This window comes from Mauremys reevesii, linkage group 10 (assembly GCF_016161935.1).
Source record: "Mauremys reevesii isolate NIE-2019 linkage group 10, ASM1616193v1, whole genome shotgun sequence".
NCBI classification, from domain to species: Eukaryota; Metazoa; Chordata; order Testudines; family Geoemydidae; genus Mauremys; species Mauremys reevesii.
The window spans coordinates 29583683-29610048 of NC_052632.1; the positions used below are offsets into that span (position 1 = coordinate 29583683).

General features: G+C 39.5%; 2 protein-coding genes across 9 annotated transcripts in view; one reads left to right on the forward strand and one right to left on the reverse strand.

Annotated features, from left to right (window-relative positions):
• FAN1 (FANCD2 and FANCI associated nuclease 1) overlaps positions 1-8591 on the forward strand; it is a 39595-nt gene extending 31004 nt beyond the window's left edge. For all 7 annotated transcript variants that reach the window (XM_039493087.1, XM_039493090.1, XM_039493085.1 and 4 more), the window contains 5 exons: positions 946-1114; positions 2561-2664; positions 4299-4493; positions 6003-6131; positions 8375-8591. In XM_039493087.1, coding sequence (XP_039349021.1) covers positions 946-1114; positions 2561-2664; positions 4299-4493; positions 6003-6131; positions 8375-8512 — 735 coding nt within the window. In that variant the 3' untranslated portion in view covers positions 8513-8591. The remainder of the gene's footprint in view (positions 1-945; positions 1115-2560; positions 2665-4298; positions 4494-6002; positions 6132-8374) is intronic.
• A 1765-nt stretch (positions 8592-10356) lies between these two features.
• Positions 10357-26366, reverse strand: part of MTMR10 (myotubularin related protein 10) — a 65063-nt gene continuing 49053 nt past the window's right edge. For both annotated transcript variants that reach the window (XM_039492024.1, XM_039492025.1), the window contains exons 7-16: positions 23383-23548; positions 22274-22361; positions 22046-22134; positions 20333-20463; positions 19851-19920; positions 19215-19285; positions 18320-18489; positions 15917-16087; positions 14532-14714; positions 10357-13965 (exon numbers count right to left, since the gene is read on the reverse strand). In XM_039492024.1, the coding sequence (XP_039347958.1) occupies positions 13366-13965; positions 14532-14714; positions 15917-16087; positions 18320-18489; positions 19215-19285; positions 19851-19920; positions 20333-20463; positions 22046-22134; positions 22274-22361; positions 23383-23548 (1739 nt within the window). In that variant the 3' untranslated portion in view covers positions 10357-13365. The remainder of the gene's footprint in view (positions 13966-14531; positions 14715-15916; positions 16088-18319; positions 18490-19214; positions 19286-19850; positions 19921-20332; positions 20464-22045; positions 22135-22273; positions 22362-23382; positions 23549-26366) is intronic.

A 26366-nucleotide genomic window follows, 5' to 3' on the forward strand; every position in this document is an offset into this window, starting at 1 on the left:
CTCCACTGATTTCAATGAAGCTATGTTGATTTATTCTGGCCGTAGATCTGACCCAGCTCACCACTAAAGCTATAAAACGTTGCTGTCTGTGCCCAGAAGTCAGAAGTTTCCTGGGCTCCTTTCAGGCTGTGCTTCTGACTTACTGAATGACTTTTAATCTCACTGGGCCTCAGTTTTCCATGTATAACATGTGGGTAGATATTACCAACCTCACTGGGGGTTTGTTAGCCCTCTTAGAAGGGCTTGTGAGAATGCAGGACTGGTAGAATCAGGTTTTTGATCCATTGGAGGCAGGAACTTTCACATTAGAATGGATATTATTGTGCTTCATTCTCCCCTGCCCTGTGTAGTCATCTACACATGCACAGTGGGTGTAAAGCACACCAAACCATAGTGGTAGGACATCACACCTATTGTACACAGGTGTAAATCATTATCCAATTGGCAAGGATCAGTCCCATGGTGTGTTAATGTTTGATTTTTGGGAAATTTTCCCCAAAAGATGAGCAGGAATTTACTTCTTGATTAACTTCATAGTTAAATGCTTTTTCTGTGTGTGCAGCCTGCTAGATATTATGGATGAAATCCTGGCCCTGTTGAAATTAGTGGAAGGTTTGTCATTGACTTCACCTGAGTTAGGAGTCTACCAGGTATCCTGACTCCTAACATTCCCTTCAACCCAGAAGCTGTGCTAGTGTGGTTCATTTATGAACATTTGCAATTCCAGTCTCATTTGTCATCCAAAAATTGACTCCATTAGCAAATAGCTGTCAAGAAAATGGCAGCTTAAACTCTGAATTCTTTATTTTTAGCTGACCAATAATTCACTTGTTTTTTGAAAGTTGGTTTCTCTTTGTAAAAGCAGTGCTAGGAGAGGTAGAGATACTTAAATAAGGCTGTTCACCTTTAATGTTGGACATTAACTAGCTGTTTTGATGTATTCAGGTTACAATCAAAGGAAAGATGTGTCCCCAAACAGGGGTGGGAAAATCTGTGTTTCTAGTGGAGGACGTTGATGATCAAGAGGAAGGAGAAGACTTCACTCTGTCCACAATCATGTGTTCAGTCGAGGAGCTGGCATTAACACATTACAGACAGAATGGCTTTGATCAGGGTAATAGTAACAATTCTCTTATACCAATGCAATAATGTTAAGGAATGGACTATCAGCTACAAAGAGAGAGTCTTTTAACCCAGTTTTAGCAGTTAGTGCTCCCATTGTTTGAAAGTCAGTGAAAAGGTGCTGATTTTTTTTCCTTCCTAAAAGTAGCTGGAAATTGTACTTAAGAGCCTTTCTCCTGTACTTGATTCCTTTTCTCCTCCACATCCCAGTTGCAGTTTTGAAATGGAAAAATATATTCCTTTATCTTTCTAGATCTCCAAGTGCATTAAAAGGTTCTCATCTAGTCTTTCAGATCAATAGGCTTTTACTTAAAATAGTTTAATTCACACATGTGTAGGAGTTGAGATTCCAAAAGCTGTAACTTGTAAGTTACTGTAAGTGGCTGAGTGCCAGCAGGAGCAAGAGTTCCACTGTGGAAATTGTGTAGAAAAGGATTTTATAGACATCCCATTGTGATTATCTAGACTAGATGATCATCTCCTCCAGTCTTCGGGCATTTCAGAGTCACTGCAATTAAAAGTAGACATACATCTATTATAGCAAGAGCATCAGCAACTGCTTTAGTTAAGGTCACATAACAGATTCCTTTATTTTATTTTTAGTTGCTCATAATTTTGTGAAATTTACCATCATCCCCACAGTTTCAGAGGGATTAGGGGACTAGTAATCTTTTTCTTGTTTTAGCTGTCAGGCAGTAAAAGTCTGAGTGTAGTTTATAAAATGCACATGGATTTTAACCCTTCAGTAGTAGAACAGAGTAGGCAGCCATTAAAAATATCATGTCTCAAGGGAGAACCAAGAAGCTAGGCTTTGCAACAACTCTCCTCATAGCCAGAGATCCAAACAATGGAGTGGGGAACCAAGTGAAGCATCTGTTGGACCAGTGAATCAGTGAGGAAGTTATAGAGAATGACGGAGCAGCAAGTGACATCATGCATGCTACATGGTATATCAGTGGGTGTTGCCAGATTCCCTACTCCTGCCTTACACAAAGATAGTGGGTGATCCCAGCCATGAAACTGAAATTCCTTAGAATCCCCTTTAAAATGGAATGGAGCAGCCAACCTTCGCTGTAGCTTGTTTTGGGTAATAGACGAGATTCTTAAGGCTTTGACATGTCCAAAATGTAGTTATTTGGTAACCTTCAAAAGGGTCTTGCCTTGATTAAACTCTTTGAGTCAAGTATATTGGCATTAAACAAAGAGCCTTAGCAAATTGTGAAAGTGATATCAATACCATTAAAATGTGTTTTACTACATTTTGTTTAGTGTTAGTATCTGTTGACGGGCTGTATGTGTAATCCTGAGCATGATACTTTGCTCTTGCTGAACATTTTAATCTGTATTTCAGGTGAGGTTGCTTTAACTACTCAGAGATTGAAATGTGCCTATCTTTGTTTCCATGGCTGAAAATCTGAATGTGATTTTTGTCCTTCAGGGATTCATGGAGAAGGGTCCACATTTAATACACTCTATAGCCTTCTAATGTGGGACATTATTTTCATGGATGGCATACCAGATGTTTTCAGAAATTCTTATCAGGTATTTGTGAAGGGTATTTTTCTCTATCCAAAGGTTTGTTTAAAAAAAATAGATAATTATGATAAATATCTATCACAGTCTGTTCTGGATTCACAGTGTTTTATGTGATGGCAAGTTGTATCCTGTTACTGAAATGCTCTTCATTACTAGTTGATAGTAGTTTGCCCTGACAGGCACAGTTAGGATGTGCAGCATTCACTTACCTTTGGTGATGGTTCTTGACTAAAATCTGACTGGTACTGAAGATCTCTGATGTCCATCATTTTTCCTGATTGGAGGCCTCATGCCCTCTAATACGTATATGTACGGCCACAGAATGCTTGAAACCTTAGAAATTAATTTTTTGGTGACCTATGATGGGAAGTCAGCTTTTCTTTGCGTTCAGAGGCATATACGTGAATATTCCAAATTTGACGATTCTAGCTTAGTGCAAACATACATACAGCGAGTGAGTGGTCTGCGTGAGTTTTGATGATTTCCGCTAGTGATTTCCTCTGTACTTAAACTCTACTGAAGCCCATCCTTTCCTAAATCCATTCCCTTTTATAAAATTCATCTTGTTAGACACACTGCATGCCCATTTTAAAAAAAACTCAGAACCTGCTTATAACCAGGATGACTCAGAATTTAAACACACACAATGCTGTCTGTAAAGCTCTTTCACAGCTGGCCCTTTGTGTGGCGAGTTTCATTTATTAACACAGCTTAAAGGTGGCAGGAGACTCATGCCTCAGCAGATAAGAGGTTGAAAGCTCACCTCTCCCACCTCTCTTATTCTTCCTTCCCTGCTTTTGGTTCCTACACTGTGCTCTGCTCTGAGCTCACATGCAGCAGCAAAGTGAGGAAGATTGAAATCCAGATCTCTGAAGTGCGAATCAGAAATCCAAACTTCAGTCATCGTCACTATGCAGCGAGCACAGGCATGAGAGACTAGATGGGCAACTGATAGGAGGAGAACATGGGAGCTGGGATTTTTCTGCTTGAAAACCCGTCTATTCTATAGAGCCTTTGTTCTCTGTGCAGACAGGAAAACAGAACCATTGCTCTCTCCCCATCTTATGGAATAGCACGACGCCATGCAGTGTGTAGTGATGTTTGAAATTCAATACACTTTCTGGAAACGTGTGTTCCCCAGGGTGTCATTTTCTTTGTCACTCATTTCACGGGGGAATATTTTCTTCTGTGTCTACATTCTTGATGCAGACTATTACCCTGAAGGGTTAAGTAGTACCTCCAGGGGCCCTAAGTTCTTAGCTTCTTTTGTGGACCTTGAGATATGTCTGGGTAAAAGGGGAGCCTCAGGTTAAACATTGCTAAATTAACAAGATCCTAGAACTGACTCTTCTTCATTAATTAGATGCTTTGGTTCATTAGACCAATACGTTAGGCTCTTGAATGTGGTTAGTGTTTGGTGCAGTAATCTTAAATGTGTAAGTGTAATCTATTCCGTTAGACCAAGATTTCGATGGCTGCTGTGTTTTTAAATTACTTTTCTTTAAACCTGCAGGATTCAAGTTAAATTGTAGCTCAACATTCAAAGCAGAGTATTTACAGTTTCAGAATCTCCATTTCTCCAAGTGCCCTTGAATTGTCAGGCTCCAGCTGCTGAGGCGTGTGTTTCCATTTTCATACAGGCATTCCCCCTGGATTTGTATACTGACAGCTTCTATGAGAACAGGAAGGACGCCATTGAATCTAGACTCCAGCTACTGCACGCAGCTTCCTCAGAGACCCTGAAAGAGATGATTGCCAATGTCTGGAATGCTCAAGAGGGAAAAGCAGCAGCACTAGTTAGCTGGGACCGGTTTACTTCTCTCCAGCAGGCTCAGGTAAAATAACAAACATCTCATCACACTTAGGCCTAGTTTCATGAAGTAACTCAGGCCTGGTGACCCTGAGTATGGCCGTGCCTAACTCATAGGTGCCTAGACCATCACTGGGATTCACAAAGCCTGAGTTCAGTGCCTAGGCTCCTGTACAATGAGAAAGGTGGGGTGAAAGGTGTCTCAGAATGGGATTAGCAAAAGCCAGCATGCTAGGTGGCTTCTCACCTAAACCAGCTAATGGGAAAGGGCAAGGGGAGAGACGTGTGCTAAACCCTGCTCCTCTTGAAGATAGGTGCCTAAATTTGAGCTGGAGGGAGGCACCTCCCTCTGCTTGGGATTCTCCGGGGGAACCTTCTCAGGGCGTTAGACCCTGTGCTGTTTTGGCAAGAAGCTGGGCAGTGGGGAGGACCACCTCCCTCCTAGCTTTGGTTAGGGTAGTCACCTGGTTCAAGTCCCCCTCCCACCTGAGGGCAAGAAGGGATTTGAATAAGTATCTGTCACCGCTCCAAGTGAGTGCTCTAACCACTGAATTCTGGGATATTCTCATGTGGGGCTCCCTCAGTCTCTCCTGTTGAAGCTGTTCTCCTTTGCAATAATAATTTTAAAAAGAAGTCATTGGATCCTGGGTCTCTCAGCTGCTAACCATCAGCCTGTAGTGTCATCCTCATGCTTGCTCCCTCTCAAGCTGGTCCAATGATTCTTTCATTATTTATCCACAGTGAAACAGCTTCAACGCTGGGCCTGAGGGAGATTCCATTTGTGAATCCAGCCCTTAGTATTAAATCACATATGTGTTTAGCAATTTAAGGACTTGTCTGGTCCCCGTTGCCATAATATGAGTACCTCACAATGCTTAATGTGCATCCCAGTGAGTTAGGGAAGTGCTGTTATTTCCATTTGATAAATGGGGAACCGAGGCACTAAGCAACTTGCCCAAAGTCACCCTGGAATTCTGTGGCAATCTAGGTCTCCTAAGTCTTAAGCTAGTGCTTGAACCAGTGTTCTCTTTTGGTCCATAGGTTATGTGTACACTTACCAGTAGATTGGCACTGCTGAAATCGATGCAGTGAGTGTCGATTTAGTGGGTCTGGTGAAGACACACTAAATCGATGGGCGAGCACTCTCCCATTGATTTGTGTACTCCACTTCCTCGAGAATCATAAGGGAAGTCAATGGGAGACGCTCTCCCATTGACACAGCACAGTATAGCCACCGCGGTAAGTGGATCTAACTACGTTGCCTTCAGTTATGTTATTCATGTAACCGAAGTTGCATAACGTAGATCGATTTACCGCGATAGTGTAGAACAGCCCATAGAAGTACTCTGTGACCCTGTTGCCAGTTTTCCTGTACCACAGCTGGGAATGTTGGAGGAGCCTAATTGCAGGGAATATGTGAGATGTGTTAAGCAAATGGCAAAAAAGAAAACCGAGAAATAGCATTAAGTTGGCTTACTTTTGCAAGACTGGAAATGGCAAGATAAAGGCACTTCTTTTATTAATGTACTTGCAGAGTCTAGTGGCTTGCTTTGGGGGACCTTTTCTGAGTGGTGTATGTAGGAGGCTCTCCAAAGATCTGCGCCATTGCAGAGGGGGTCTTCCTGATCTAGTCGTGTGGAGTACGCAAGAACACCGCTTCAAGGTATGTTCTTAGCTTTGACGTGAATGCAGCATACTCGGGATATTCCCTTAAACTTAAATTGAAATACTCAATTGATCCTAAATGGCATGGAAGTAAAAGAAAAGCTTCCATCTGTCATAGCAGGGGTCTTCAAACGTTTTTTGTAGTGTGGCCCACAAGCTATTCATAGACCTGTGGACTAGCTTGGTTTGCATAGCACTGCAGCAGTTGCTTATATGGAAACTATTGATATCATTTTAGCTTGCCTTTTAGTGGTTTATTAGTTGGAAGAGAGCCAGCACTAAGTGACCAAGTAGGTCTCTGCGGATGAATACCAAATGGTTCAGGGGGCCACAGATGATTGCTTTACAGTAATTTCAGTATAATAATGTTGACAGGGCAGGTAGCGCTACACATACTGCTCACTATAGCTCTGCTAATTCATAAGGCACTGTTACAATTCTGTGCGTGTTCTGCTGCTTTTACTCAGACTGTGGTATGTAATCAAACACTACTTTAAAACTGAAGACCTGCATGTGGGAGGGGAGTAAAGTGAACACCCAGGAGGACAGAGGAATAAAAATGTGACAGTGGGTAGAATGTTCATTGTAGAGTTCTTCCAAGGGACCCTGGGTAGCTGAACATGTACTGTGTGGCAGGGAATGTAATTTACAGTGCCGGACTGTGTTGCTGTTGCTCTGGTTTGTGCACATGCAAGGGAAGTTGGCACCGGTAGCCCTGTTGTGTGGAAATTCACACTACCTCATTATCAAGCCTCCTGCTCCAGGCAGTGGGGACCTAATTGTTTTCTGCCAACACTACTAATCTAGAATTTTTACTTGTAAAGAAAGATACCTGCATACACCAGTCTGGAATTATTGGGTCACCTTTGCCCTAAACAGAATTTCTGTAGCCCTGAACTTAAAAAAAAAAAAAAAAAAAAAAAAGCTATAAAGCCAGATGGATTAGTATGGATTTATGAGTTAATTACCCACCATACCTTTTCAGCTAAGGCTCCATCAGCAAAGGCTGTTCCAGACTGGTGGCATATGACCAGTAATTTATATGTAAGTGCTGTAGCTCTGCTACCCCACCTGGACTACCAGGGAATTGATAAGAGAACACTTCTCAGTACCCTAGACCCAAAAGTCATGTCCTCCGAAGCACATCAGCCTGGTGGTAGCTGCCTTGAAATACTTCCACCGAGTCTTCCTGTGCTTAAGGGTACAGGTTTCTCTGCCGAACAAGAACTTCTGACCATAAGCTAGAGTGGCAGAAGTCTTTAATCTTCCTGCTGGGACCCTCCACCAGAACTGTGTACTGGAAAGCCTTAGTTTTGTCCAGATATAACGTTAGAGCCATTTTGAATGAGAGGCAAGGCAAAGGTAATTTTGTCTGGTAAGGAACCCGGTGGCTGGCTAACAGTTGTGAAAGGTAAACTGAGATGGGGGAGAGCTTACTGGAGTGGATTGTAAACTTTCCTTTTGCACCAAACTGTGGTCTTCCCAAAAGTGGTAAGGAAAGCTTTACTTGAAGGAGACATTACGTGATATAGTTTTAGGGTCTGTTCAATTTACTGTAGATAGCACTTACCCACCTGTAGTAGAGCATTGCATTTTTAGGTTTATAGCAACTAGGGGACCCTGGCGTAGGGTGGGCAGAGGTTAGAAAATGATGCGTTGGGCTGCTAAGGGATAAGTTGTGGTAACTTTTTAAACACACAGATTTCTCATAAAAGGCAGGGGAAGAGGCACTAAAAGTAGATATAGGCCAGAACCTGGCTGCAGGAGTCTTTAAGTGTAGTAGCATTCCAAAAACTGTCTGTCTGGGATATTTGCATGAACATACATCTACTTAAAGTTGGTCTTCAACTACACGTGGCTCAGATGTGGGGGTTCCCCAGGAACTGTGGATTATATAAAATACTTTACTTTAACTTGGTTGGTTCAGGACACGTGGTCAAAGAAACAGGTACCTAATAGGATTTTCTACTATAACTTTTACTTATAGCTGTCCAATTACTAACTGTCCTTTAACAGACAATTTTTATAATTCATCAACCTGTGTACTTAAATTAACTTCCATTCTTTAACGTAAGTATTCACATTTTGTTTAAAAACTGCAACAGCTTCCCCTTACCTTTTAACAACCATTCTTATAGTGAAAGGTATGAATGCTCTTATGTGGTACAATGTGCCTGGTTGATGCTTTCAGTTCCTAAACCGAAGCATAGGATTAATTTTTTTTTAACTTTAACATTTCAGCTGGTGGAAGTTAAGGGTCCCAATGATCGCCTCTCCCACAAACAGATGATTTGGCTGGATGAACTGAAGAAGCTGGGAGCTGCTGTAGAAGTTTGTCATGTGGCTGCAGTTGGAGCTAAAAGTAAACGCCTCAGTTGACTATAACTGTCTCAAACATGTTTGATGGGGAGGGGGGAGAATTGACTATTTTAAAAAATAAAAAATGAATATGTGCTAATGGTTGCCTCTTATTTTAAGAACCTGTCACCAAGGACATTAGATAAAAATTCCATTGGTCAAGACCTAATAAAAACATTTAAGACAGGTGCTTGTTTTGGTAAAAAATGAACAGGTTTTATTTACTGTAAATCAGGTCTCCAAAGTGGAAAAAGAGCTCAAGGTTTTCTTTAAGTAGAACAGAGGTGACATAGGGGATCTTAACTAAGGAAGATAATCTGGCAGCTGTGCCTACATTTCAGTTGTCTGAACGTAATCAAATATGCTCCAAACTGCCATAACTCAAAGCATGTTTTGTAGGAAAAACAGGAGGATCCTTCCATCCCTCACCTCCCTGCAATCTAATCTGTGCCCTCCCCTTTTCTTATTTCTTTCTGGCTCAAGGTACATCTGCAATAATGGGCAGATGTGCATGAGCAGACTAGCTCAAGGTCATGCCTGTATTACTCAGGCAGCCACCTTCCACCCCCCTGGCTATACTGATATGTTTAGTTTACTAAATCAAAGCTAGCTAGTAATTACACACCACTGGATGATGTACCATGTGGGACAAATCTTTCAGCATATTACAATTTTAAGGCTAGTGGGATAATGAGAAGAGCTGAGTTAGGGTGCAGCAAAGAGTCCTGTGGCACCTTAGACTAACAGACGTATTGGAGCATGAGCTTTCATATTCACCCACGAAAGCTCATGCTCCAATACGTCTGTTAGGTGCCACAGGACTCTTTGCTGCTTTTACAGATCCAGACTAACACAGCTACCCCTCTGATACTTGAGTTTGATGCTTAACTGTAGTAATGGCTCCCATTAACCAGTTTTGATGTATAGACAATTACAGACTTGCTTAAAGCTGATGAGTCTGGTCACCAGATGCTAAGGGCTCACTATATGCTCCTGTTTCTTCTGAGACCTTGCACAATCCCTGATATTTTGGAAGCAATTAGATGCACTGTTCACTAGTTTACAGACAGCTGTGCCATCCAATTGACTATGGTCTCACTTTGGTGCTTAAAATGGTTTAATTGGCTGAGCCCTTTTAGAGTTAAATGCCATTAAGTATACGAGCCCAATGCCAGCCGTCCTACTTCCCTGCATGGACCATTGGCGAGTCACCAGCTAAAGGGAGAGGGGCAAGGGAGTGCAAACATTCAGTTTACAAAGAATTAACTCCCTCAAAGGTGATTACACAGTAGTATCATTTCCCACTAAGGCATTACAGTAGGTTAAGTGGAGGCTCAGACTAGACACAATAAAATTAAGCTTTTAACAGAAGATTTTAAAATGTCTTTATGGGGGGGCTGTACAGAAGTAAGAGAATGGAGATGTAATGATTAATGTTGTCCATTGTATGATGGATGCTTTTGAGGATAGTATTGCTACTTATGCTATATATTAGCATGACTTGAAATGATTATGCCCTTAAAGGGACAACTGCTATGGTACCTGCATACCCAATATTTAATCAAATTTGCAGCTAGTTAGATGGCTACATATTCCATACGGTGGGTATTTTCTGTAGTAAGCAGAGATTACTTCCTTCGTCTAGGGCAAAACAAGAAAGATCTTTCTAACTCCTCAATAAGGATGCCAACAAAACAAAGTTACTTCACACCCTGTCTCTCGTCTAACCAAAGTAGGTTATTGGAGTTTGAAAAGGTCACACAAATAATGACACAACATTCTCAAATCAAGAGGGAAAAAAAAAAGTAAGACGGAGGTACTGAAAAAACATCAAATGGGCTACATAGAACAAATACTGCCTCATAATCTTTCTGCAGCCTCTTCTACTCCTGCACCATTTTTATTACATCAGTAAAACAAACAGCATTACAGTGGAAAGGTATGATCTTTTATTAACAGTCTAATTTACTTCACATTCACAACCTCAGTGCCAGGGTTTTGTATTCCTCCTGGCAATTCTACTTTATTGACTAAGTCATCAGCATTAGGCACAATGGTTTTAGTTTCAATTAAAATGGTCAACTTTGTAACCTGCTGCAGCAACACCATTAGCAATCTATTGCCCAAAGGGATTTAGGAAACCAGTTGTTCAGTCTCTTGTTGGATGCAGATTGATGTTTTATTCTTTCCTTAAATAAAAAGATTAGAAAGTTTTTGGTTTTAATATATTTCTATCTGAGATTAACAGCCAAAACCTTTGATCTTACATCATTAAAAGCACAAAGGTGGTTTCATATTAGAGTGGTATTTTACCTGCATGTTTAAAAAAATACACACACTCACTTCAGTAGGTTTCTAAATTTGTAAGCATTTCTTTGGTACATGGCAGCAATTCACTGAAAGACATTGCACTACCATGACTTCTGACATCAGCAGTAGCTAAAGGCATTAGAGTTGTTCTTTGACCACATCAACCAGCATTTCATATCTCACTAGGTATGTTCTTAATATCATTACAGTCTAGCAAAATAATCACAATACAACAGCCTACTTCAACCAAAGCAGTGCATGTGGTTAGAAAACAAATGATATAAAAATAAGCTTGTTTATAGTTTGTCTACTCTTACAAAACACTAATAGTACCTAATTTTAAAATTGCCAACGACTTTAAAGAGATGTGAGCTTGTGTGTAGGGAAGATAGCTGTAGATATGTACTCAGTCCGCAGAGCTACTTGCAAGACATAAGGGCCATTAGGCAAATTCAGAGCAGTCGGTATTGTCAGGAAGGCAGCTTTTTACAGTGGGAAATGAACGTATTAGTTTACACAGTTGGGCAGGTCCTGAACTATACATTAGTAGGCACTGCCTTTCAACCATACATTAAAACAAATCCATAGGAGTGATTAGTTCTCAGAATCAGGCCCTAAGGATGAAACAGATTTTTAGAGTAACCTGGATACCACTAACTAGCATAACACACCACTTGTGCTTGCTTAGCCCCCAGATTCTGGAAACTACCCTATTCTGGTTGCTAAATAGAGATTTAGGCAGTTTTTTTAAAGGCATAGTATTTACCAACAAGAACATCTGTATCATGTAAAATACAGATTGTATGAACTGAAAATACAAGCTAGAAATCCTTACACAAGTAGTTCTTGTATTTTTTTTTAAAGATTAACAGCCCAAATATTAACACAGTTTCCCCCGAGTACTTATTAAAGTAATTTACTCACCAAACTTTGGTAATTCCAAAATTGACTCTTATGAGCATTAACCGTTTTAGAAAATCTATTTTACTGCTCAAAGTGGTTTATTAATTTTAATATATGGTACCAAAAATTAGCACACAGGTTGAGGTCTTGTATATCAAGAATCAGGCCCAGGAAAGCTTTGCCCAAGATAACAGAAAAGCCAACCTGTTGTTCCAACAGACTTCTGAGTAATTTTTACTTATTCTAGTGTATCTCAGCTATTTTGAGGAAAACTTTGCAGGAACCAGACCTTCTTGGAAAAAATAATTGGCTACTATAATATTGTGGCACATTGATTGAAGTGTTCTGCTCAGCTTCAAGTAATGTTTCTTCAACCAAAAAAATGGGAAAATTCCTAACCAGCTCTTGCCTGCTGCAAAACAAGTTTGTTTGTTTTTTAAATCTGTTTGGCAAAAAATGATTTCTCATTTTTCAATCTGCTTTATCTTTAAATTTGGAGGAAAAAAAATTCACGGAGCTACTTTTTAAAAAAATGGATTGTGAGAGGAAGCCAAAAGAATACATCCCTAACTAATCTGTAGTTAGTTCAAGGGGGGGGGGGGGAGGACTTTCCCCGCACAATCTCCACTCCTGTAAATGGACACATAAGAAATAAAGTCGTTTTAGAAGTGGTAGAATAAGGTTCTTTATTTTCTGGGACTGACAGGAAATCAGTCTCTGTTTAGGCTAGAGAAAGTTTCCCTGCTAATTTGCATATTTGTCATTTAAAGTTTCTGTTCAGAAGGCTAAATGGCTTTTTGGTGATTTCCAGAGTTGCTTTTATGAATTATATTATGTTTACATTAGTGGGCAGTTCATTAAGCTATTGAAAAACAAATAAGTTTCATGGTGCGTTAGACACATCTTACTAATATTTTATTCCAATTAAAGGCACTTCTAAGGCTACAATAATATTCTCTACAGTGAACATTTTAAGGTTAACAGTGCATATTGTCCTGAAGTCAGTTCCTGTGAACTAAATGCAAGCTCATGACATTGAACAAAAATCTGAAGTGTCTCTCTAAAGGGTAACTGAAAACAAAAACCAGTACACACTACACCAATGCAACATACGCTAACTAAGTAAACCAAGTCACAGAAAGATAGTATGGATGCATATAAATGTGTCCTTACTAAACCTGTACTGTGACAAAGTAGTTTGTTCCCATATTTCTACAACTGCCAGTCAATATGGCTACATTAATGCTAAATGTCCTTGATGTTTGTTTTCACCAAATTGATTTGCTAATCTGTGTTGACGTAAGATTAGCTTCAGTCAACAGTTGGGAAAACAGACATTGCAAACAAAAAGAAAACCTGATTAGTGACCACACTCAACCTTTGCATTAGTGAGTGAAATCGCTGATCTTACATAATGAGCCAGACCTAGGAAACAGACGAAATTGTCAGAAACCAGACAAGAAGTTTACATGACAACTACTGAAAACAAAATTGTGCGATTTGAAGCATGATTTGCTTTGCTTTTAAATATTTGTGCAAAACTTATGTAATATTTGTAAATAAAATTATTACAGCTTCAGATGCCGCAGTTAGCAGTGTTAACTTAAGAGAAGACACAATGGTCTATGATTTCCCCCCATATGTTTAAGCATCACAATATCTTAGTCCTCATTTGCAAGTGTCTCAGTGGACAGCCAGATTTTGGCACCACTTAAAAATTTACTTAAGGGTGTTCCCAGAATGCTCCGTCTGCATAAATTCCCTATTGGAGAAAATGGGAATGAGGAAGAGAGAAAATCTGGGGGCCCAGCATTGTCATTTAACCCATTTGCTCTGAAGTACATCCTGCTTTGATCCAGTTCTGAACAGTTTGCTTGCAAAGAAGAGCTGCTTTTGTACTGCCGAAGACTCTGATTTAGCATGTCAACTTGGTCTGTCAGCACAGAGATTTTATGGAAGGCAGTGATGAAGCCACCGTTATTAATTTGGGCCTCAGGAACCCAGCGGAAGTAGCAAAGTTTCCACAGTTTTATGTGTGTTCCAGACAGACGTGGTAGAATTACACCATGCAAGTCAACAGGCTTTGAGAACCATTCTCTGAAATACTGCTCCATGCTATTAGTCTGGCTATCCATCTGCTGAAGAAAGTCTGGTTTCAGTTTTAGGATCAGTGAATTTCTTCTTGGAAGAAACTCTTGCTCGTTGATGATCCCATTCTTTAACGATGGGGGGATTCCTCTCAGCGTTGAGCTGTAGTTTTTCTGCAGAAAAAGATATGAAATAAACATGGTTAATTTTCCTCAGATTTAATTTGCTACAGCTGGCGCTATTCATGTGTGCCTACAGTTCCCCACTGGGGGACTAGAAGTGAGGCATCCTTTCACAGCCACAGTAAAGTTGTGAGTCTAATCACTGGGGTGGCTTTCATGGCAAATAATTTAACTGTTCATGACCTAATAAAATAATTGTAAATAAATTTTAACTGAATTCTACAATATTAAACAATGGAAACAAATCAGTAATCTATGAAAAAACTCGAAAGATCTATGAAACAATATGGAAAACTGTGTTAATCCAAAGCACCCTTACATCACACAATAGCTGCAGTGATGCAGTAAGTCTCTTGTGTCGGCAGTAAGCCCAAGCATACCAGAGAATGCATTGGAAGCCATATGGTCCAACACTCTAGAGCTGTACCTCTAGAGAAATTCATTTTTAATGCCTTATCTATAGGCTGGAACATCAAGCAATAATGGCATTGTAACTAAGCTGCTAAAAGGAGAAGTCCATTGGCAGAAGTTTGATTTCAGTGTAATTCTGTTATTACCTTTGTTCGTTTAAAACTTTTCACAGACCCATTTTGTACACATGGTGCACTCTTTCCAATATACCAGGGGTTGTGAAAAAGCATGCGATCTCTTGTTGCAAACTGAAGAGACCAGTCCCAAACAGAAGGAAATTTTAGGCCTTTTTCATCACCCAACTGGATGTTTTTGCTTATAGCGAATTCCTGCAAGAAGGAATATTCAGACATATTAAAAAACAAACTAATTTAATTACTTACAAATCTAATTATTGCATGCAGCTCAGAGAGCAGGGGGCATGGCTTACAGCGTGGGTGGCTAGAGACCAAATGTCAAATTATATAGGGCAACCAAGGTGACCACTACAGGAGGACAGAAATGAACCCTGGTTTTATTTTGTTAAGTGGGTGGCAATGCTTGGGCAGAGCTAATGTTTAGTTGATGATAACCACATTTCCATAATTTTTAACGTTTATTTTCTTTTTAAAAATGAAATTTCTAAGCTTTTATTTCTATGCTAACATTTGTTTGAGAAAACAATGCGGGGGGGGCACTGAAAGAACACGGGTAAATATTTACAATCTTAATTCTAGGTTAAATAATTTTGTTTTTGTGTTGGTGTATAATAGAATTTACTTGCACGGTTCTAAGAGTCATTGATTCTTTTAAGCAGAGTAATAACAGTAGAAAACATAACTGAGAAATATTTAGGTCTCCTGGTTTTTGTCCTACCCTGGGAGATACATGTGACAAACTATTCTTTACCCTGCATGCAGCGTATACAAGTCACCCATTTGTGTGTGTGCTTCCTTTGAAGGTTGGGATTTTTTTAGATATCTATCAGAGGCCCTTTTTAGGCTTAAGCACCACTGTTCTCTCTTTCTGTATAAATAGTACTTGATCACTATTACTCAGACTTTTAGGATTCTTTTTATAAAGCTGTCATTGGGTGTTTTTAAATAATTATGTGGCCCTGTCACAAGAGATTTCAAAGTTTGTAGCTTTAGATACCATGCAAGTCACTGTCTATCATGCAGATGAAAGGAAGCTGCATACTAATCCCATTGCAAGTATGCAGCACTCCTATGGGATTACAGATGAAGGAAACGATGAAGCACTTGTTAATAACAATGCTATTTTAGAAATAAAGTAAGTAGAGTGCTTCCCCCCCCGGTTTCCATTTTCAGTATACGCAAAGAGCATTGCAGGGACAAGCCGATGAACACGCATCATGCACTGAATATTTTTGCTCAATATTTCTCTGAAAAGCTCATATTGCAATTGTGACATCATTTTGCAAAAGTGAATAAATGCCATTTAGTTTAGATTGTGATTTCCCCCCTCCGAGAAAGACTCGGGCCTAAGATCAATTATTTTAAAGATAAAGGTAACACTTCGTCATACTCACAGTGCTCTGCTTTACTCGCTGGTGAGGACAGTTGAAAAGGAAGGTGCCAAACAATGAGATCCGTGTACTATCATACAATATGGTCAAATATGTTTCAGAAAACTCAAAGGCTGATGGATATTGTTCTAGCAGTTGCCAAATCGAGTCCAGAAACATCAAGAACAAGGGAGACTTGAGAATAAATGGACAATAATTAGAAGTAATGTAACCTTTGCCAAAACCTTACCAACTTGTTACCCCCAACATCCTCATTAGGGTACCTAACAACAAATTTAGTATGCTTCTCATAGGGAGGGGAAGTTTGTAGCTAAACAGAAATCACATAGAATCTATGATACAAATACCCAATACCCAAGTTTAGCATTTTCACCCTCTTGATGATAGAATATGTGATTATATGACTCAGATAACTCAGGAAACCGTAGTAACGTAAAGTGACAGGATGGGTTGATTTCATGTCCTGTCCAACAAGTGTAAGTGGTACAAAGGAATTATAGTGTCAATATCATCTCCAGACTTAGACAAATACCACATTTTGTGAGTTGCGGGGGCAGGGGGGGGAATGGGAGGAAATATTTTGAAGACTACATTTTCTCAGTCTGTGTTCTCATTCAGACACAGATTTAAATTGCTATTTGTACAGTCAGAAAATCTCTCTGTAACAAAACCACAGGAAGGCTGTGACCTGTAAATTATAGTACTTGGAAAGGGGAGGCATCTTTCCAGCCACATTTAGAATCATTGTGTCTATTTTCATAACATTTCACTTGAAATTTAGCTTACAAAACAAATGACCCATCTTTACTGAACTACAAAGGAAGAAAAGATGGTTGGTTTCTTTTAAATTTAGAACGTGCTCTGTAGCCATAAATTAGTACTAGAATTTGCTCAAAGCAGCCACTCCAAATCTTGGTAATAATTGTATGGGTTGTGGGGCTGCAGATAAATTAAGATGAGCTTAAGGATATCTGGAGTCGCTTAAACTATCTAAAATCTACCTGAATACCTATTTTTTGTTATTCTTCCTTGGTTATGGGCTCAATTCAGGAACCGCCTGGTAAAATTGTATGGCCTGTGCTATTCAGGAAGTGAACTGGATGATCATAAATGGCCCCTTCTGGCATTAAAACCATTGATTCTACAGGTCGTAAAAAATGTTAATTTCCATTAAAAAAAACTTTAATGAGGTCAAAATATACTACAGAAAGAAAAAACCCACTGGATTCAGCTGCTAAGGCGGAGAGGAAATTCCAAGAGGCGTTTCTATATATTTTTTCAGCTCTAGCAATATTTTATTTAACTTTTGCCTTTCAGATATTTCCTCACTTTTTTTTTTTGCAGAATGAACCAAGATTCATCTCAAAAGAACATCTCAGTGGATCATAATTACAAAACACCCTTGCTTCAAATACAGTAATCCTATGCCTGACAAAGTATTGGTAAAGTAATGAATGTTTTCTCTCTACAGTGCAATGAGTGTCTGGAAAGAAGTTAACTGTGCTGTCTCTTTCTGTTCTTTGTTATTTCAACCTCTCGCAATCTCATCTGCTCTTCTCCCCCATTTTCCACATGTTTTCCTGAGCCTGAGTTGTCTTTTTTTCCCCTATTCTTTTGCCTAGCTGCATTATTTCCTTTGCTCCCAGACATGTTCTTTGCTGCTGGTGCATGGCAGCTCTATTCCTGCTAGTGGCTCCAATCCCTGAGGGGGGGTTTCTTTTTATTCTCCTTAAGTGCCACCCCAAGAGACACTGTTAGGCTGCTCCTCCTTGTTTCCAGCTAATTTTACAGGCCTCCAGTCTCTTTCTTGCAGTGTAGAGCCTGGAATACCGTAGAAGTGTCTGAAGACCACCAAAGCCAGGTACCATGTTGCCATCCACCAATTCATGAACCACCAGCAAGTGAACCATAGATTGTAATTTGAAAATTGCGAAACAGACTATATACGTTGCTTCACATGCTTCTTTATCAGATGGGTATTGTGATAACTGCAGCAGTAACCGCATACTGGTCTGGCTTTGTATGTAAAAAAGGGGGTGAGGAAATGAACAGGTGCTGCTGAAAAGAGGCTCCTGAGATCCTTGCTTGGTCAAAGTCTTGGGACCCAATAGTTTAATTATTGTAAAACATGGGATAAGACAGAATAAGCCTTTTCAAATCTAGCATGATTATAACATCAATATCAACAGTGACACTTGATTTCACCGAGTGTATTAATGATTCTTATACAACAGTTGAGGATAAAAAGGAGATTCATCTGATTAATAATTCTTCTTTTTTTATACATTAGCTTCCTATCTTTAGAAAGTACTGAAAAAATTCACATTAAAATTTCGGACATTAGCTTATGGGGTCAAGTCATTTCACTTCATGCATGTGATCTAGCTATCAATACAACATAGTTACCTCTTTGTCAGCTCTTTTTAAGTGGTTACACCTATCTAGAAACTGATATCCTGCCATGACCCATTCCTTCTGTATCAGGCTCTGAAATCCAACAATTGTCCGAAAATAGGGATCCAGCATTACTTGAATGAGGGAGGCTACGAAACAGCTCAGGTCCCGTCCTTCGTCCTCTGTGGAAAACATTAAGAGCATTTGAATATATATGTGTATATAATTAAAGAGGTCAGAGGGCAGAAATTGGTAATTCGGATTAGTGTTCTCCTTCTAGTGAATTTCAAAATACACCATCTCGAGATTGTTGTGTTTCAATATAGTCAGAAACTTTATCTCAGTGAACATCACACTATAGTTAAGTTTTCTAACTATATACAGTACTGATATGTGAATAACCCTTACTCAACCTGCTAAGTGTTTGTCCAAAAAACAGATGCCTACAATTTGAGATGGGCTGAAATTAATGGAGAGCTTCTAAACTCTCTTTTTGACCTAGAGGCACTCTGAATTGGTATGGAGTACTATTTTAAATACCATTTCTGGCATTACTACCTCCAGAAGGAATTTCAGAGTCAATTAATCAACACTGCCCGACACTGAAGTAATTCTTAGAAGTAGCACATGATCTGGGGAATGACCAAGACAACATCACGTGCCAAGATAATGTAGCTAGAGTTGACAAACATTCTGATCTGGAAATATTACCAGGTACTATTGGCTATGTTACAATCCAGGTACAGTCAACTACAGGGAGGGAATTTTATGAACTGGAAATATTTTAAATCATTGCCTTTCAACACTTCAGTAAAGTATACAGCTCACAAATGTAGTTTACCAAACCACGCTTAACATTCCAACCTACCAATCATGACAATTACAACATGCTATACAATTATATTACCTTGCAGAACTACTGAGACATGCTTACTGTCCAGCATATATACAAGTTCAGCAGAATGCTTCAGGAATGATCTAGGCAAAAAGAAAAAGTGGTTTAATTTAACAATTAAGTCTACAGATACTGCACATTTTCTAAGAAATGAGAATAGGATTTTCAAAAATACGTAAGGGATTTAGGAGCACTCATGCCAGTGACTTTCACTGGAATCTATGCTCCTAAGTCACTTATGCACTTTTGAAAATCTCATCCCAAATCCAATATATACCCAAGTAATATAAAAACCTCAACTGTTTCCAATAGGATTGTAGTGCCACATAAATGCCTCTTAATTGTACATTTGTCTTGGTGCCCATTATTGTCCTGATCCTGCAAAGATTTGTGTGCGCGCTTAGTTTTTAGCATACAAGTCCCACTGAAGTAGCTAAAGTTAAGCATTCCATTTATGTCTTTTCAGGATTCAGGTGAACACACAGAGGCAGAATGTTTAAGTGTGTAAACCTTTAGAATCCCTGTATATCACATTCATTTTACAATATACAAATCCCATCTGTGTTTGTTTTATTGCATATCAACATTGGTGAAAAATTAAGGACACATTATTAATGACTGCTTTCTAGTAATAATATTTGTACATACCTGACATACTCTAGCCAACGAGTATTTTCCAGTGAGGATAACCATTTTTCTTCCGTTTCTTCAAAAGGTTCTGCAGCAAGAAGAGTAGGAATGTCTGGGTGCATTTTTAAATAGCCATTTACTGTAGCTAGTTTTGTTACCCCTAGCTATGCTACCCATAATTTTCCACAAGCCTTTAAATCTGCAGTTGAAGGCACTTGGTACACCATCCCTCAGAAAAGCACACAGACTATTTTATGTGCTTACCTCATGCTTGATTATCCCCAGGTCTCAAAGAGGAGCAAGAGAATGTAGATCTACAGAAGCTATATTATAATATACACATATGAACACACTTTATATAGAATTTCAATTCCAGGTAAGTTAGTTGCTTCCTAACGAAGTCTGACACTTTGCTTTCTTGAAACCATATCCCCCAATGCCTCAAACAAACAAACAAAACAAAACCCCAATACAAGAAGAATAAAGATATTGTGACCTACCATTAACACATAACTGTTTAAGTTTGATAAATGCAGCCTGGATTTCCTGGATATTAGGCAGACACTTGTCCAAATCTGATTTGTGAACGTCACTTCTCTGTGGATGACTTCGAGTTATTGCATTACAAATCCTAACAAAAAAAACCCAAACTGTATTATTGGACATGGAGGAAAGCTTTTCAAACTAAGTTCTTTAGAATACAGGGAAGTGCAAGCAACTAAAAGCACTTAAAAATAGGTGCCCAGTTTCCTCTTTTTAAAAAAAAGGTTTTCCTTGTAGTTACAAAGGCAGCTATCTTACATAGCAAAGCTATTTGCTCAAACAGCAAAATGGAAGAGTACATGCATCTGATTAGCATTCAGCTATAATACAAGTCATGCATTTTTGGTCATATGGAATGCTATGTGGAGGCAGAATTGTTAACACACATTTCAGAAACATTCAGTTCCCATTATTGTTGAGACATGAGCTAAATTAATTTGAAAATTTGAAAACAGTACATTGTTAAAGATCTATAAGAAACAGCTATCATAGACAGCAGTACAGAAGTGGTAAGCAACAAAGCCTTTAGGTGGTATTCAACTACGTGATATTTCTTGTAATATATTCCAGTGTATATGAGACGAGACCTGGCCTAGTGATCTGTGAACAGGACTGGAAGCCTAAACGCCTCAGTTTAATCCTGGTTCTGACACCAGCTTTCTCTATAGCCTTGAGAAAGTTACATAACCTATAACCCTAATTTTACAGTCAGGGAAACTGAAGCAAATAACAAGCATTAGGTAATGTTGAAGTATTATGACTATCACTAGACCACCAAAACCCCAAACAGTTGAAGTAAAAGTTTGAGGGACATTGTATAAATTATGAAAGCTAAATAACTGATTATCTAGAGTCAATTTTCAGTGTTCAATAGCTCTAAAAATAGCTATGATACAAAAGCAGCATATAAAAGCGTATGCCAATAGAGATGCTGACTAGAGGCCCAACTCTGCGTTTTATTTAAATGTATGGCTTTGTTTTTCCATGTATATTGAGAATGATTTTATAAAGATACCCAAACAAATGATCTTGTAAGCCGTGTGAATTTCTGCAAGGTACTAAGGGCCAGATTCACAGAAAGACTTAGGTGCCTAACTGTCACTTTAGGCACCTAAATCCCAGAATCAGGTCCCCACTAGGATTCAAAAAACCCTGCTCGGCTGACTACACTCGCTCGGCCACTAAATTTTTGCAGTCAAAGCTATCTTAGCACTTATGTTTCTGAGTGCGGCATGGTAGCCCCACGCCTGGTATCTGGACATCTAAGGCCTAGCACAATGCAAAAACTAGGGAAATACAAGCGTGCCTCCACCTACCCACTCTGTGTGGCCTGTTCTGGCAAGGGTGCTCACAGCTCACCTACCACACTGGGTGCCTATAGATGAGCTTACTCAAAATGGTGGAGGGAAGAGGAGGAGGAGCTCCCTCAACTTTTAGCTCAGTGGTTGGGGTACTCACATGGGAGACCTTCAGTTCAAGTGCCCCCTCCACCTGAGAGGGAGAAGGGATTTGAACTGGAATCTGCAACTCTTATGTGAGTGGGCTATAGGATATTCTGATTTGGGGCTCCCTCATCGCAAGTATGAAGTATAGCTAAGTATCCCATACAGGCACTATTTGCCTCATATTATACATGTCTGGTTAAGAACTTATGCTAGGTTATTGTTTACCTTTGATCTATTTTTCTTTGTTGCAATACATCTTTAATGTTGGCCATTCTCACAAGAGCACTCCCATTAGAGTGATTCCAGCACCAAAGCTAACAGAAAAAGATAATTTATTAGTATTGCCTGACAGCATGAGTATCTACATACAGTACACAAACCATGTTCACTCATACACATATCACTGTCATGAACATTAACAGTGATTAGCAACAGAATAAAGTTCACACTTACGGGCATTCGCCTTCCAATAAAAGAGTAAGAATAGAGCTTTAGATCTTGATCTGCTAAGGAAGATGGGACTACAAAGTATTCCGGAAGGCTGGGGGGGGGGGAAAATACAACACAGATAAGTCATTTTTCTTTCATGTGTTTTATCTACTTTTCTGGAAATAAAAAGGATACAATCTAGAAGACATAACAAGGAGTGTTAGTGCATAATAACCCGTGCCACAGAATGACAATCCAAGTTATACGGGCTACATTTTATCACAGTAAAGGGATAGCAATGCTGACTGCATGTGCCTAGTGAGTCACCCATGATACTAGCACTTCTGGTATTATCGTGGATGGGCCACTCACTCTTAGGTCCCACCACGGCAACTGCTTGGATATTAGGAGGAAAAATAAAACACACCACCTTTGCACTCCGTCCTTAGCTGCAGCTGTGTACGTGTTGGGGGAAAGGGCAAAGAGGGACATACTTCTCCCCGCCTCCAACCAAAACACCTAAAAGCATGCCAAAAAAATCTGGCCCGAACAGGAAGTCAAATCCACAGTACCACTTGCTGCACTGCTAGTTTACTGGTCTTAGTGCTGTAGTGCACCAGACCCGGATGGAGACCAAAAGCGGGCCACTGAGATAAATGAGTGTGTACAGAAGCACTTTAGCAGCAACAGTCAGAGCTGGTCAAACTGATTTCATTATTTTACTCATTTCCTGTTATAAAACTTCAAATCTTGCTAATATTTCTTTTACAGGCATGTGCATTTGTGTTAATTTAACCAATAATAATCGTTTGTACAAGAAGGATAAAAACTATGAAGAATACAGTGAAAACGAACCTTGATTTTTTTTTCTGTCACTTAATTTGATATGAATATATTAGTTAGCTATGGGATCCACAAGATAGTCAAGTTGCTTTAACTCTGGTGGCATCTCTTCAAGGAGATTGCCTCAGATACCTTTATAGAAAATTCTGAACCTTTACAAACACTCCTCTCTCATCAAAATACAGCTGGTTTTTTTCTAAAGGTATCTGATCTCTCCCACAGCTACTAGAGCGCCAGAGTGATGCCAGAGTCAAATTAGTTTGTTTTTTTCATTCTTTGTTTCAACTTACCAAGTAGAGATCATGTAACCTTCATTGACTGAACAAACTCGCCATCCTGATGCGCCTGTTCTTTTGATTTCTCTATCCCAATCAGAGTAAGTTTCAAATAAAGGAGTCTGTTGACCGCTACCACTGCCGCTGCCCCCACCTCCTGGGTCTATTCCATTTACTGTTGCTAGGAAAGGGAAAATAATCAATGGAAGATTTTTAAAATCATCCCTTTCAGCTCTTCGTCATGCAAACTCCTATAGCGCTATCTCTTCCCACACAAAGATAGGTGAGTCTCTCTATTAAAAGGGATATTGCCACTTGCAAGATTAACAAGTAGTGGTGCTGTTGGGCAATATGCAAGAGCGACAAGTGCATCTTTCCTTCTGTTTCAACAGACCAGGCAGTGAAAAACTGCTGTGTCAGTTCCTGCAAAACAGAGGCTACGGGATAATGGAAATTGGAAACAAAAGTGTCACATGAACTCATGGGGTCTCCCTCTAAAACATGTCAAAACCACACCCATACTACAATGTTTTACAGCTATAATACGCTACTCTTTTTTTAAAAGAGGGAATTCTATGTTAAAAGTTAGAAGTCAGTTATTCTTGTAGCTCAGTTACCATCTGCCACTAAAAATAAGATTCTGAGCACAGATTGGCTATCATTGAGTCCTAACCCTTCCAAATCAGGGCTGCCTTGTCTTCCTTTCCACTGTTCCAACAGTTTTTCTTCGGGGGTTGCGTTCTAGGCAAGCTATTACTTTCAGACAGGAAAGATGTGGAAGAGGCTGTTGATAATTTTTGTTGTTATTAATACAAAGAACTAGGGTAAAAATTGTTTAGGTCTTACTAACTTGTCACAATAAATTACTCATCCTGATGTGTATTATGTAGAACAGCCTTGGTTCTACAGGCTAGAATGTTATAGCATGATACTTGTTCTCTCCTTATATGACAAGAAGGTGATCAACCATGCTCAGTGGAATTACATTTTGTTTCTTGAAACTTTGAGTTAATTTGATTTTAGTTGTAAACGAATGACACAAATTTAGCCCTAGTTTTATAATCTGATCCATATGTGCAGCCTCTTTTGCCTGTAATGGGAGTCTGTAAGGGCATAAGGATCTGTCCAAGCAGATCAGACTGCAGGATTATGGCCATATCATTGCCCCTGTAAATCTTTGCCTGCTGTTTATACATCAACGATTTAATCTTTTCAGTGGTACTGAAGCACTCTCTTTTTTTATGCTTTCCAAAAGAAGCCTATGCCAAAAATCAAGATAGAAGTAGTAGTAAGGTTCCTAAAGGCTATTCAATTAACACCCAGTATACAGTTATTTAAATAGGCCAAAGCTTTAATCCTCTACTAATTCTCTGATTATCTATGTATACACAAATTTCTAGTATGGCAACCACCATGGTATCTTTTATGTAAAATAAATAGGTTAGGGGAGGGGGGAATTGAGATTACACCCCTGAACAAATGGCACCTCAAAAGCTAATTTGCTGGTTTCCAGATGGCTTAAAGAAATTTAAATTAGAATTTAACATGAACAAAGTTATGTTCAAGAATTCGTACTAAAGCAGTCCTTTTAAATTTCTCTCATTGCCATAAAAATAATGCTGATGCCCAGATCATTTGTTTATGCTTCCTCTTTTTATTTCCTAAATGTTTTATGAAATAAATAGGACATGGACAAGTTCCTGCAGATCTGGTCAAAGTTTGAGACTAGGTCATACATTAAAATTAATTTGATAACCTCATCCTATCATCATCTGTGTGTATCACAAAAATCATCACATAGCTTGATACCAGTAGTGATAGTCTCTGTCCAGTAGGCCCAGAAGTGGAACAGCAGGAGATGCTGCAGGCTGGGCACTGATGCACACTGACAAAACCCTGCAAGGAAGCTTACCAAAATGTCAAGCCAGTTCTATTAGTCCCATATTTTAAAAAGCTCTATATTCACCCACACATTAAAGACAAAACATACAACATTAAGAATCCTGCAAAAGATTTGGAACCAGATTTCAAAGGTAATTAGGTGCCTAGAGATGCAGATAGGCAGTTAGTGGGATTTTCAAAAGTGTCTGAGCAGGTTAGGTGCCCAACTCCCAGTACATTTAAGAATCTGGCCCTTTGCTCACAATATTTTTTCTTTTTTGGGGGTGGGGGAGGGGAAGACGGAGTAAAGGGATCAGGAGGGGATTGGGAGAACTTCAACTTTTACTTGAAATCAGAACAGTGAAATATATATGCATGCAATAATTCCCCCCTCCTCCTTTCATGATTAAAACTCCAGTAGTTTCAGGGCAGGTGAGAAAAAAAGCTCAATTGTGTGATTTTTGTGTTGTCTTTTCACAGTGGGAAATACTAATATTATTAATCCATGTGGTGAAAATGCACTGAGAAGAAAAAACAATGCAATATAACCCATATGATGTTCTTCTGTGCAAAAGCACAGAGAAGGGGAAGAAATAATGGACAGACACTGCAGCTTCCATTTTCCATGGGACAGGCAGGGGTGCAGAGTGGGTAGAATGCAGTGCTGGAAAAGTGACCAGAGGACTAGGGAATGCCAGCCATGACCACCACAGAGCACGCCTCACTGTACAGTGGGACTTCCCCCTCTGAAATGCTCTTCAGCCCCCCTACTCCAAGCCACTGCCATGGAGCAAGACCACTAGCTTCACTGTCATTGGTTCACTGCAACTCTACAGGGACAACATTAGCACACTGCTTATTTTACCCACTTTGTGCAGCTCTGCCACTGGTCCTTTTCCGTTCCCATGTGGCACATGGATATTTCCTGGAGGGGGTAAAGGTGGCTCTAAGGAGGTTGTGGTGGACCCAGCATTTTGTTTATCTGCCTCCCCCTCTCCAGTTCCCAGCTGTGGTTTTCTCTGCAAGTTTGCTAACTATGGCACTATGCAGCTGGAGGAAGGATGTGGATCTTAATTAAGCCCCTTTTTATATAACTGCCCATTTCCAAGTTTCTGCAA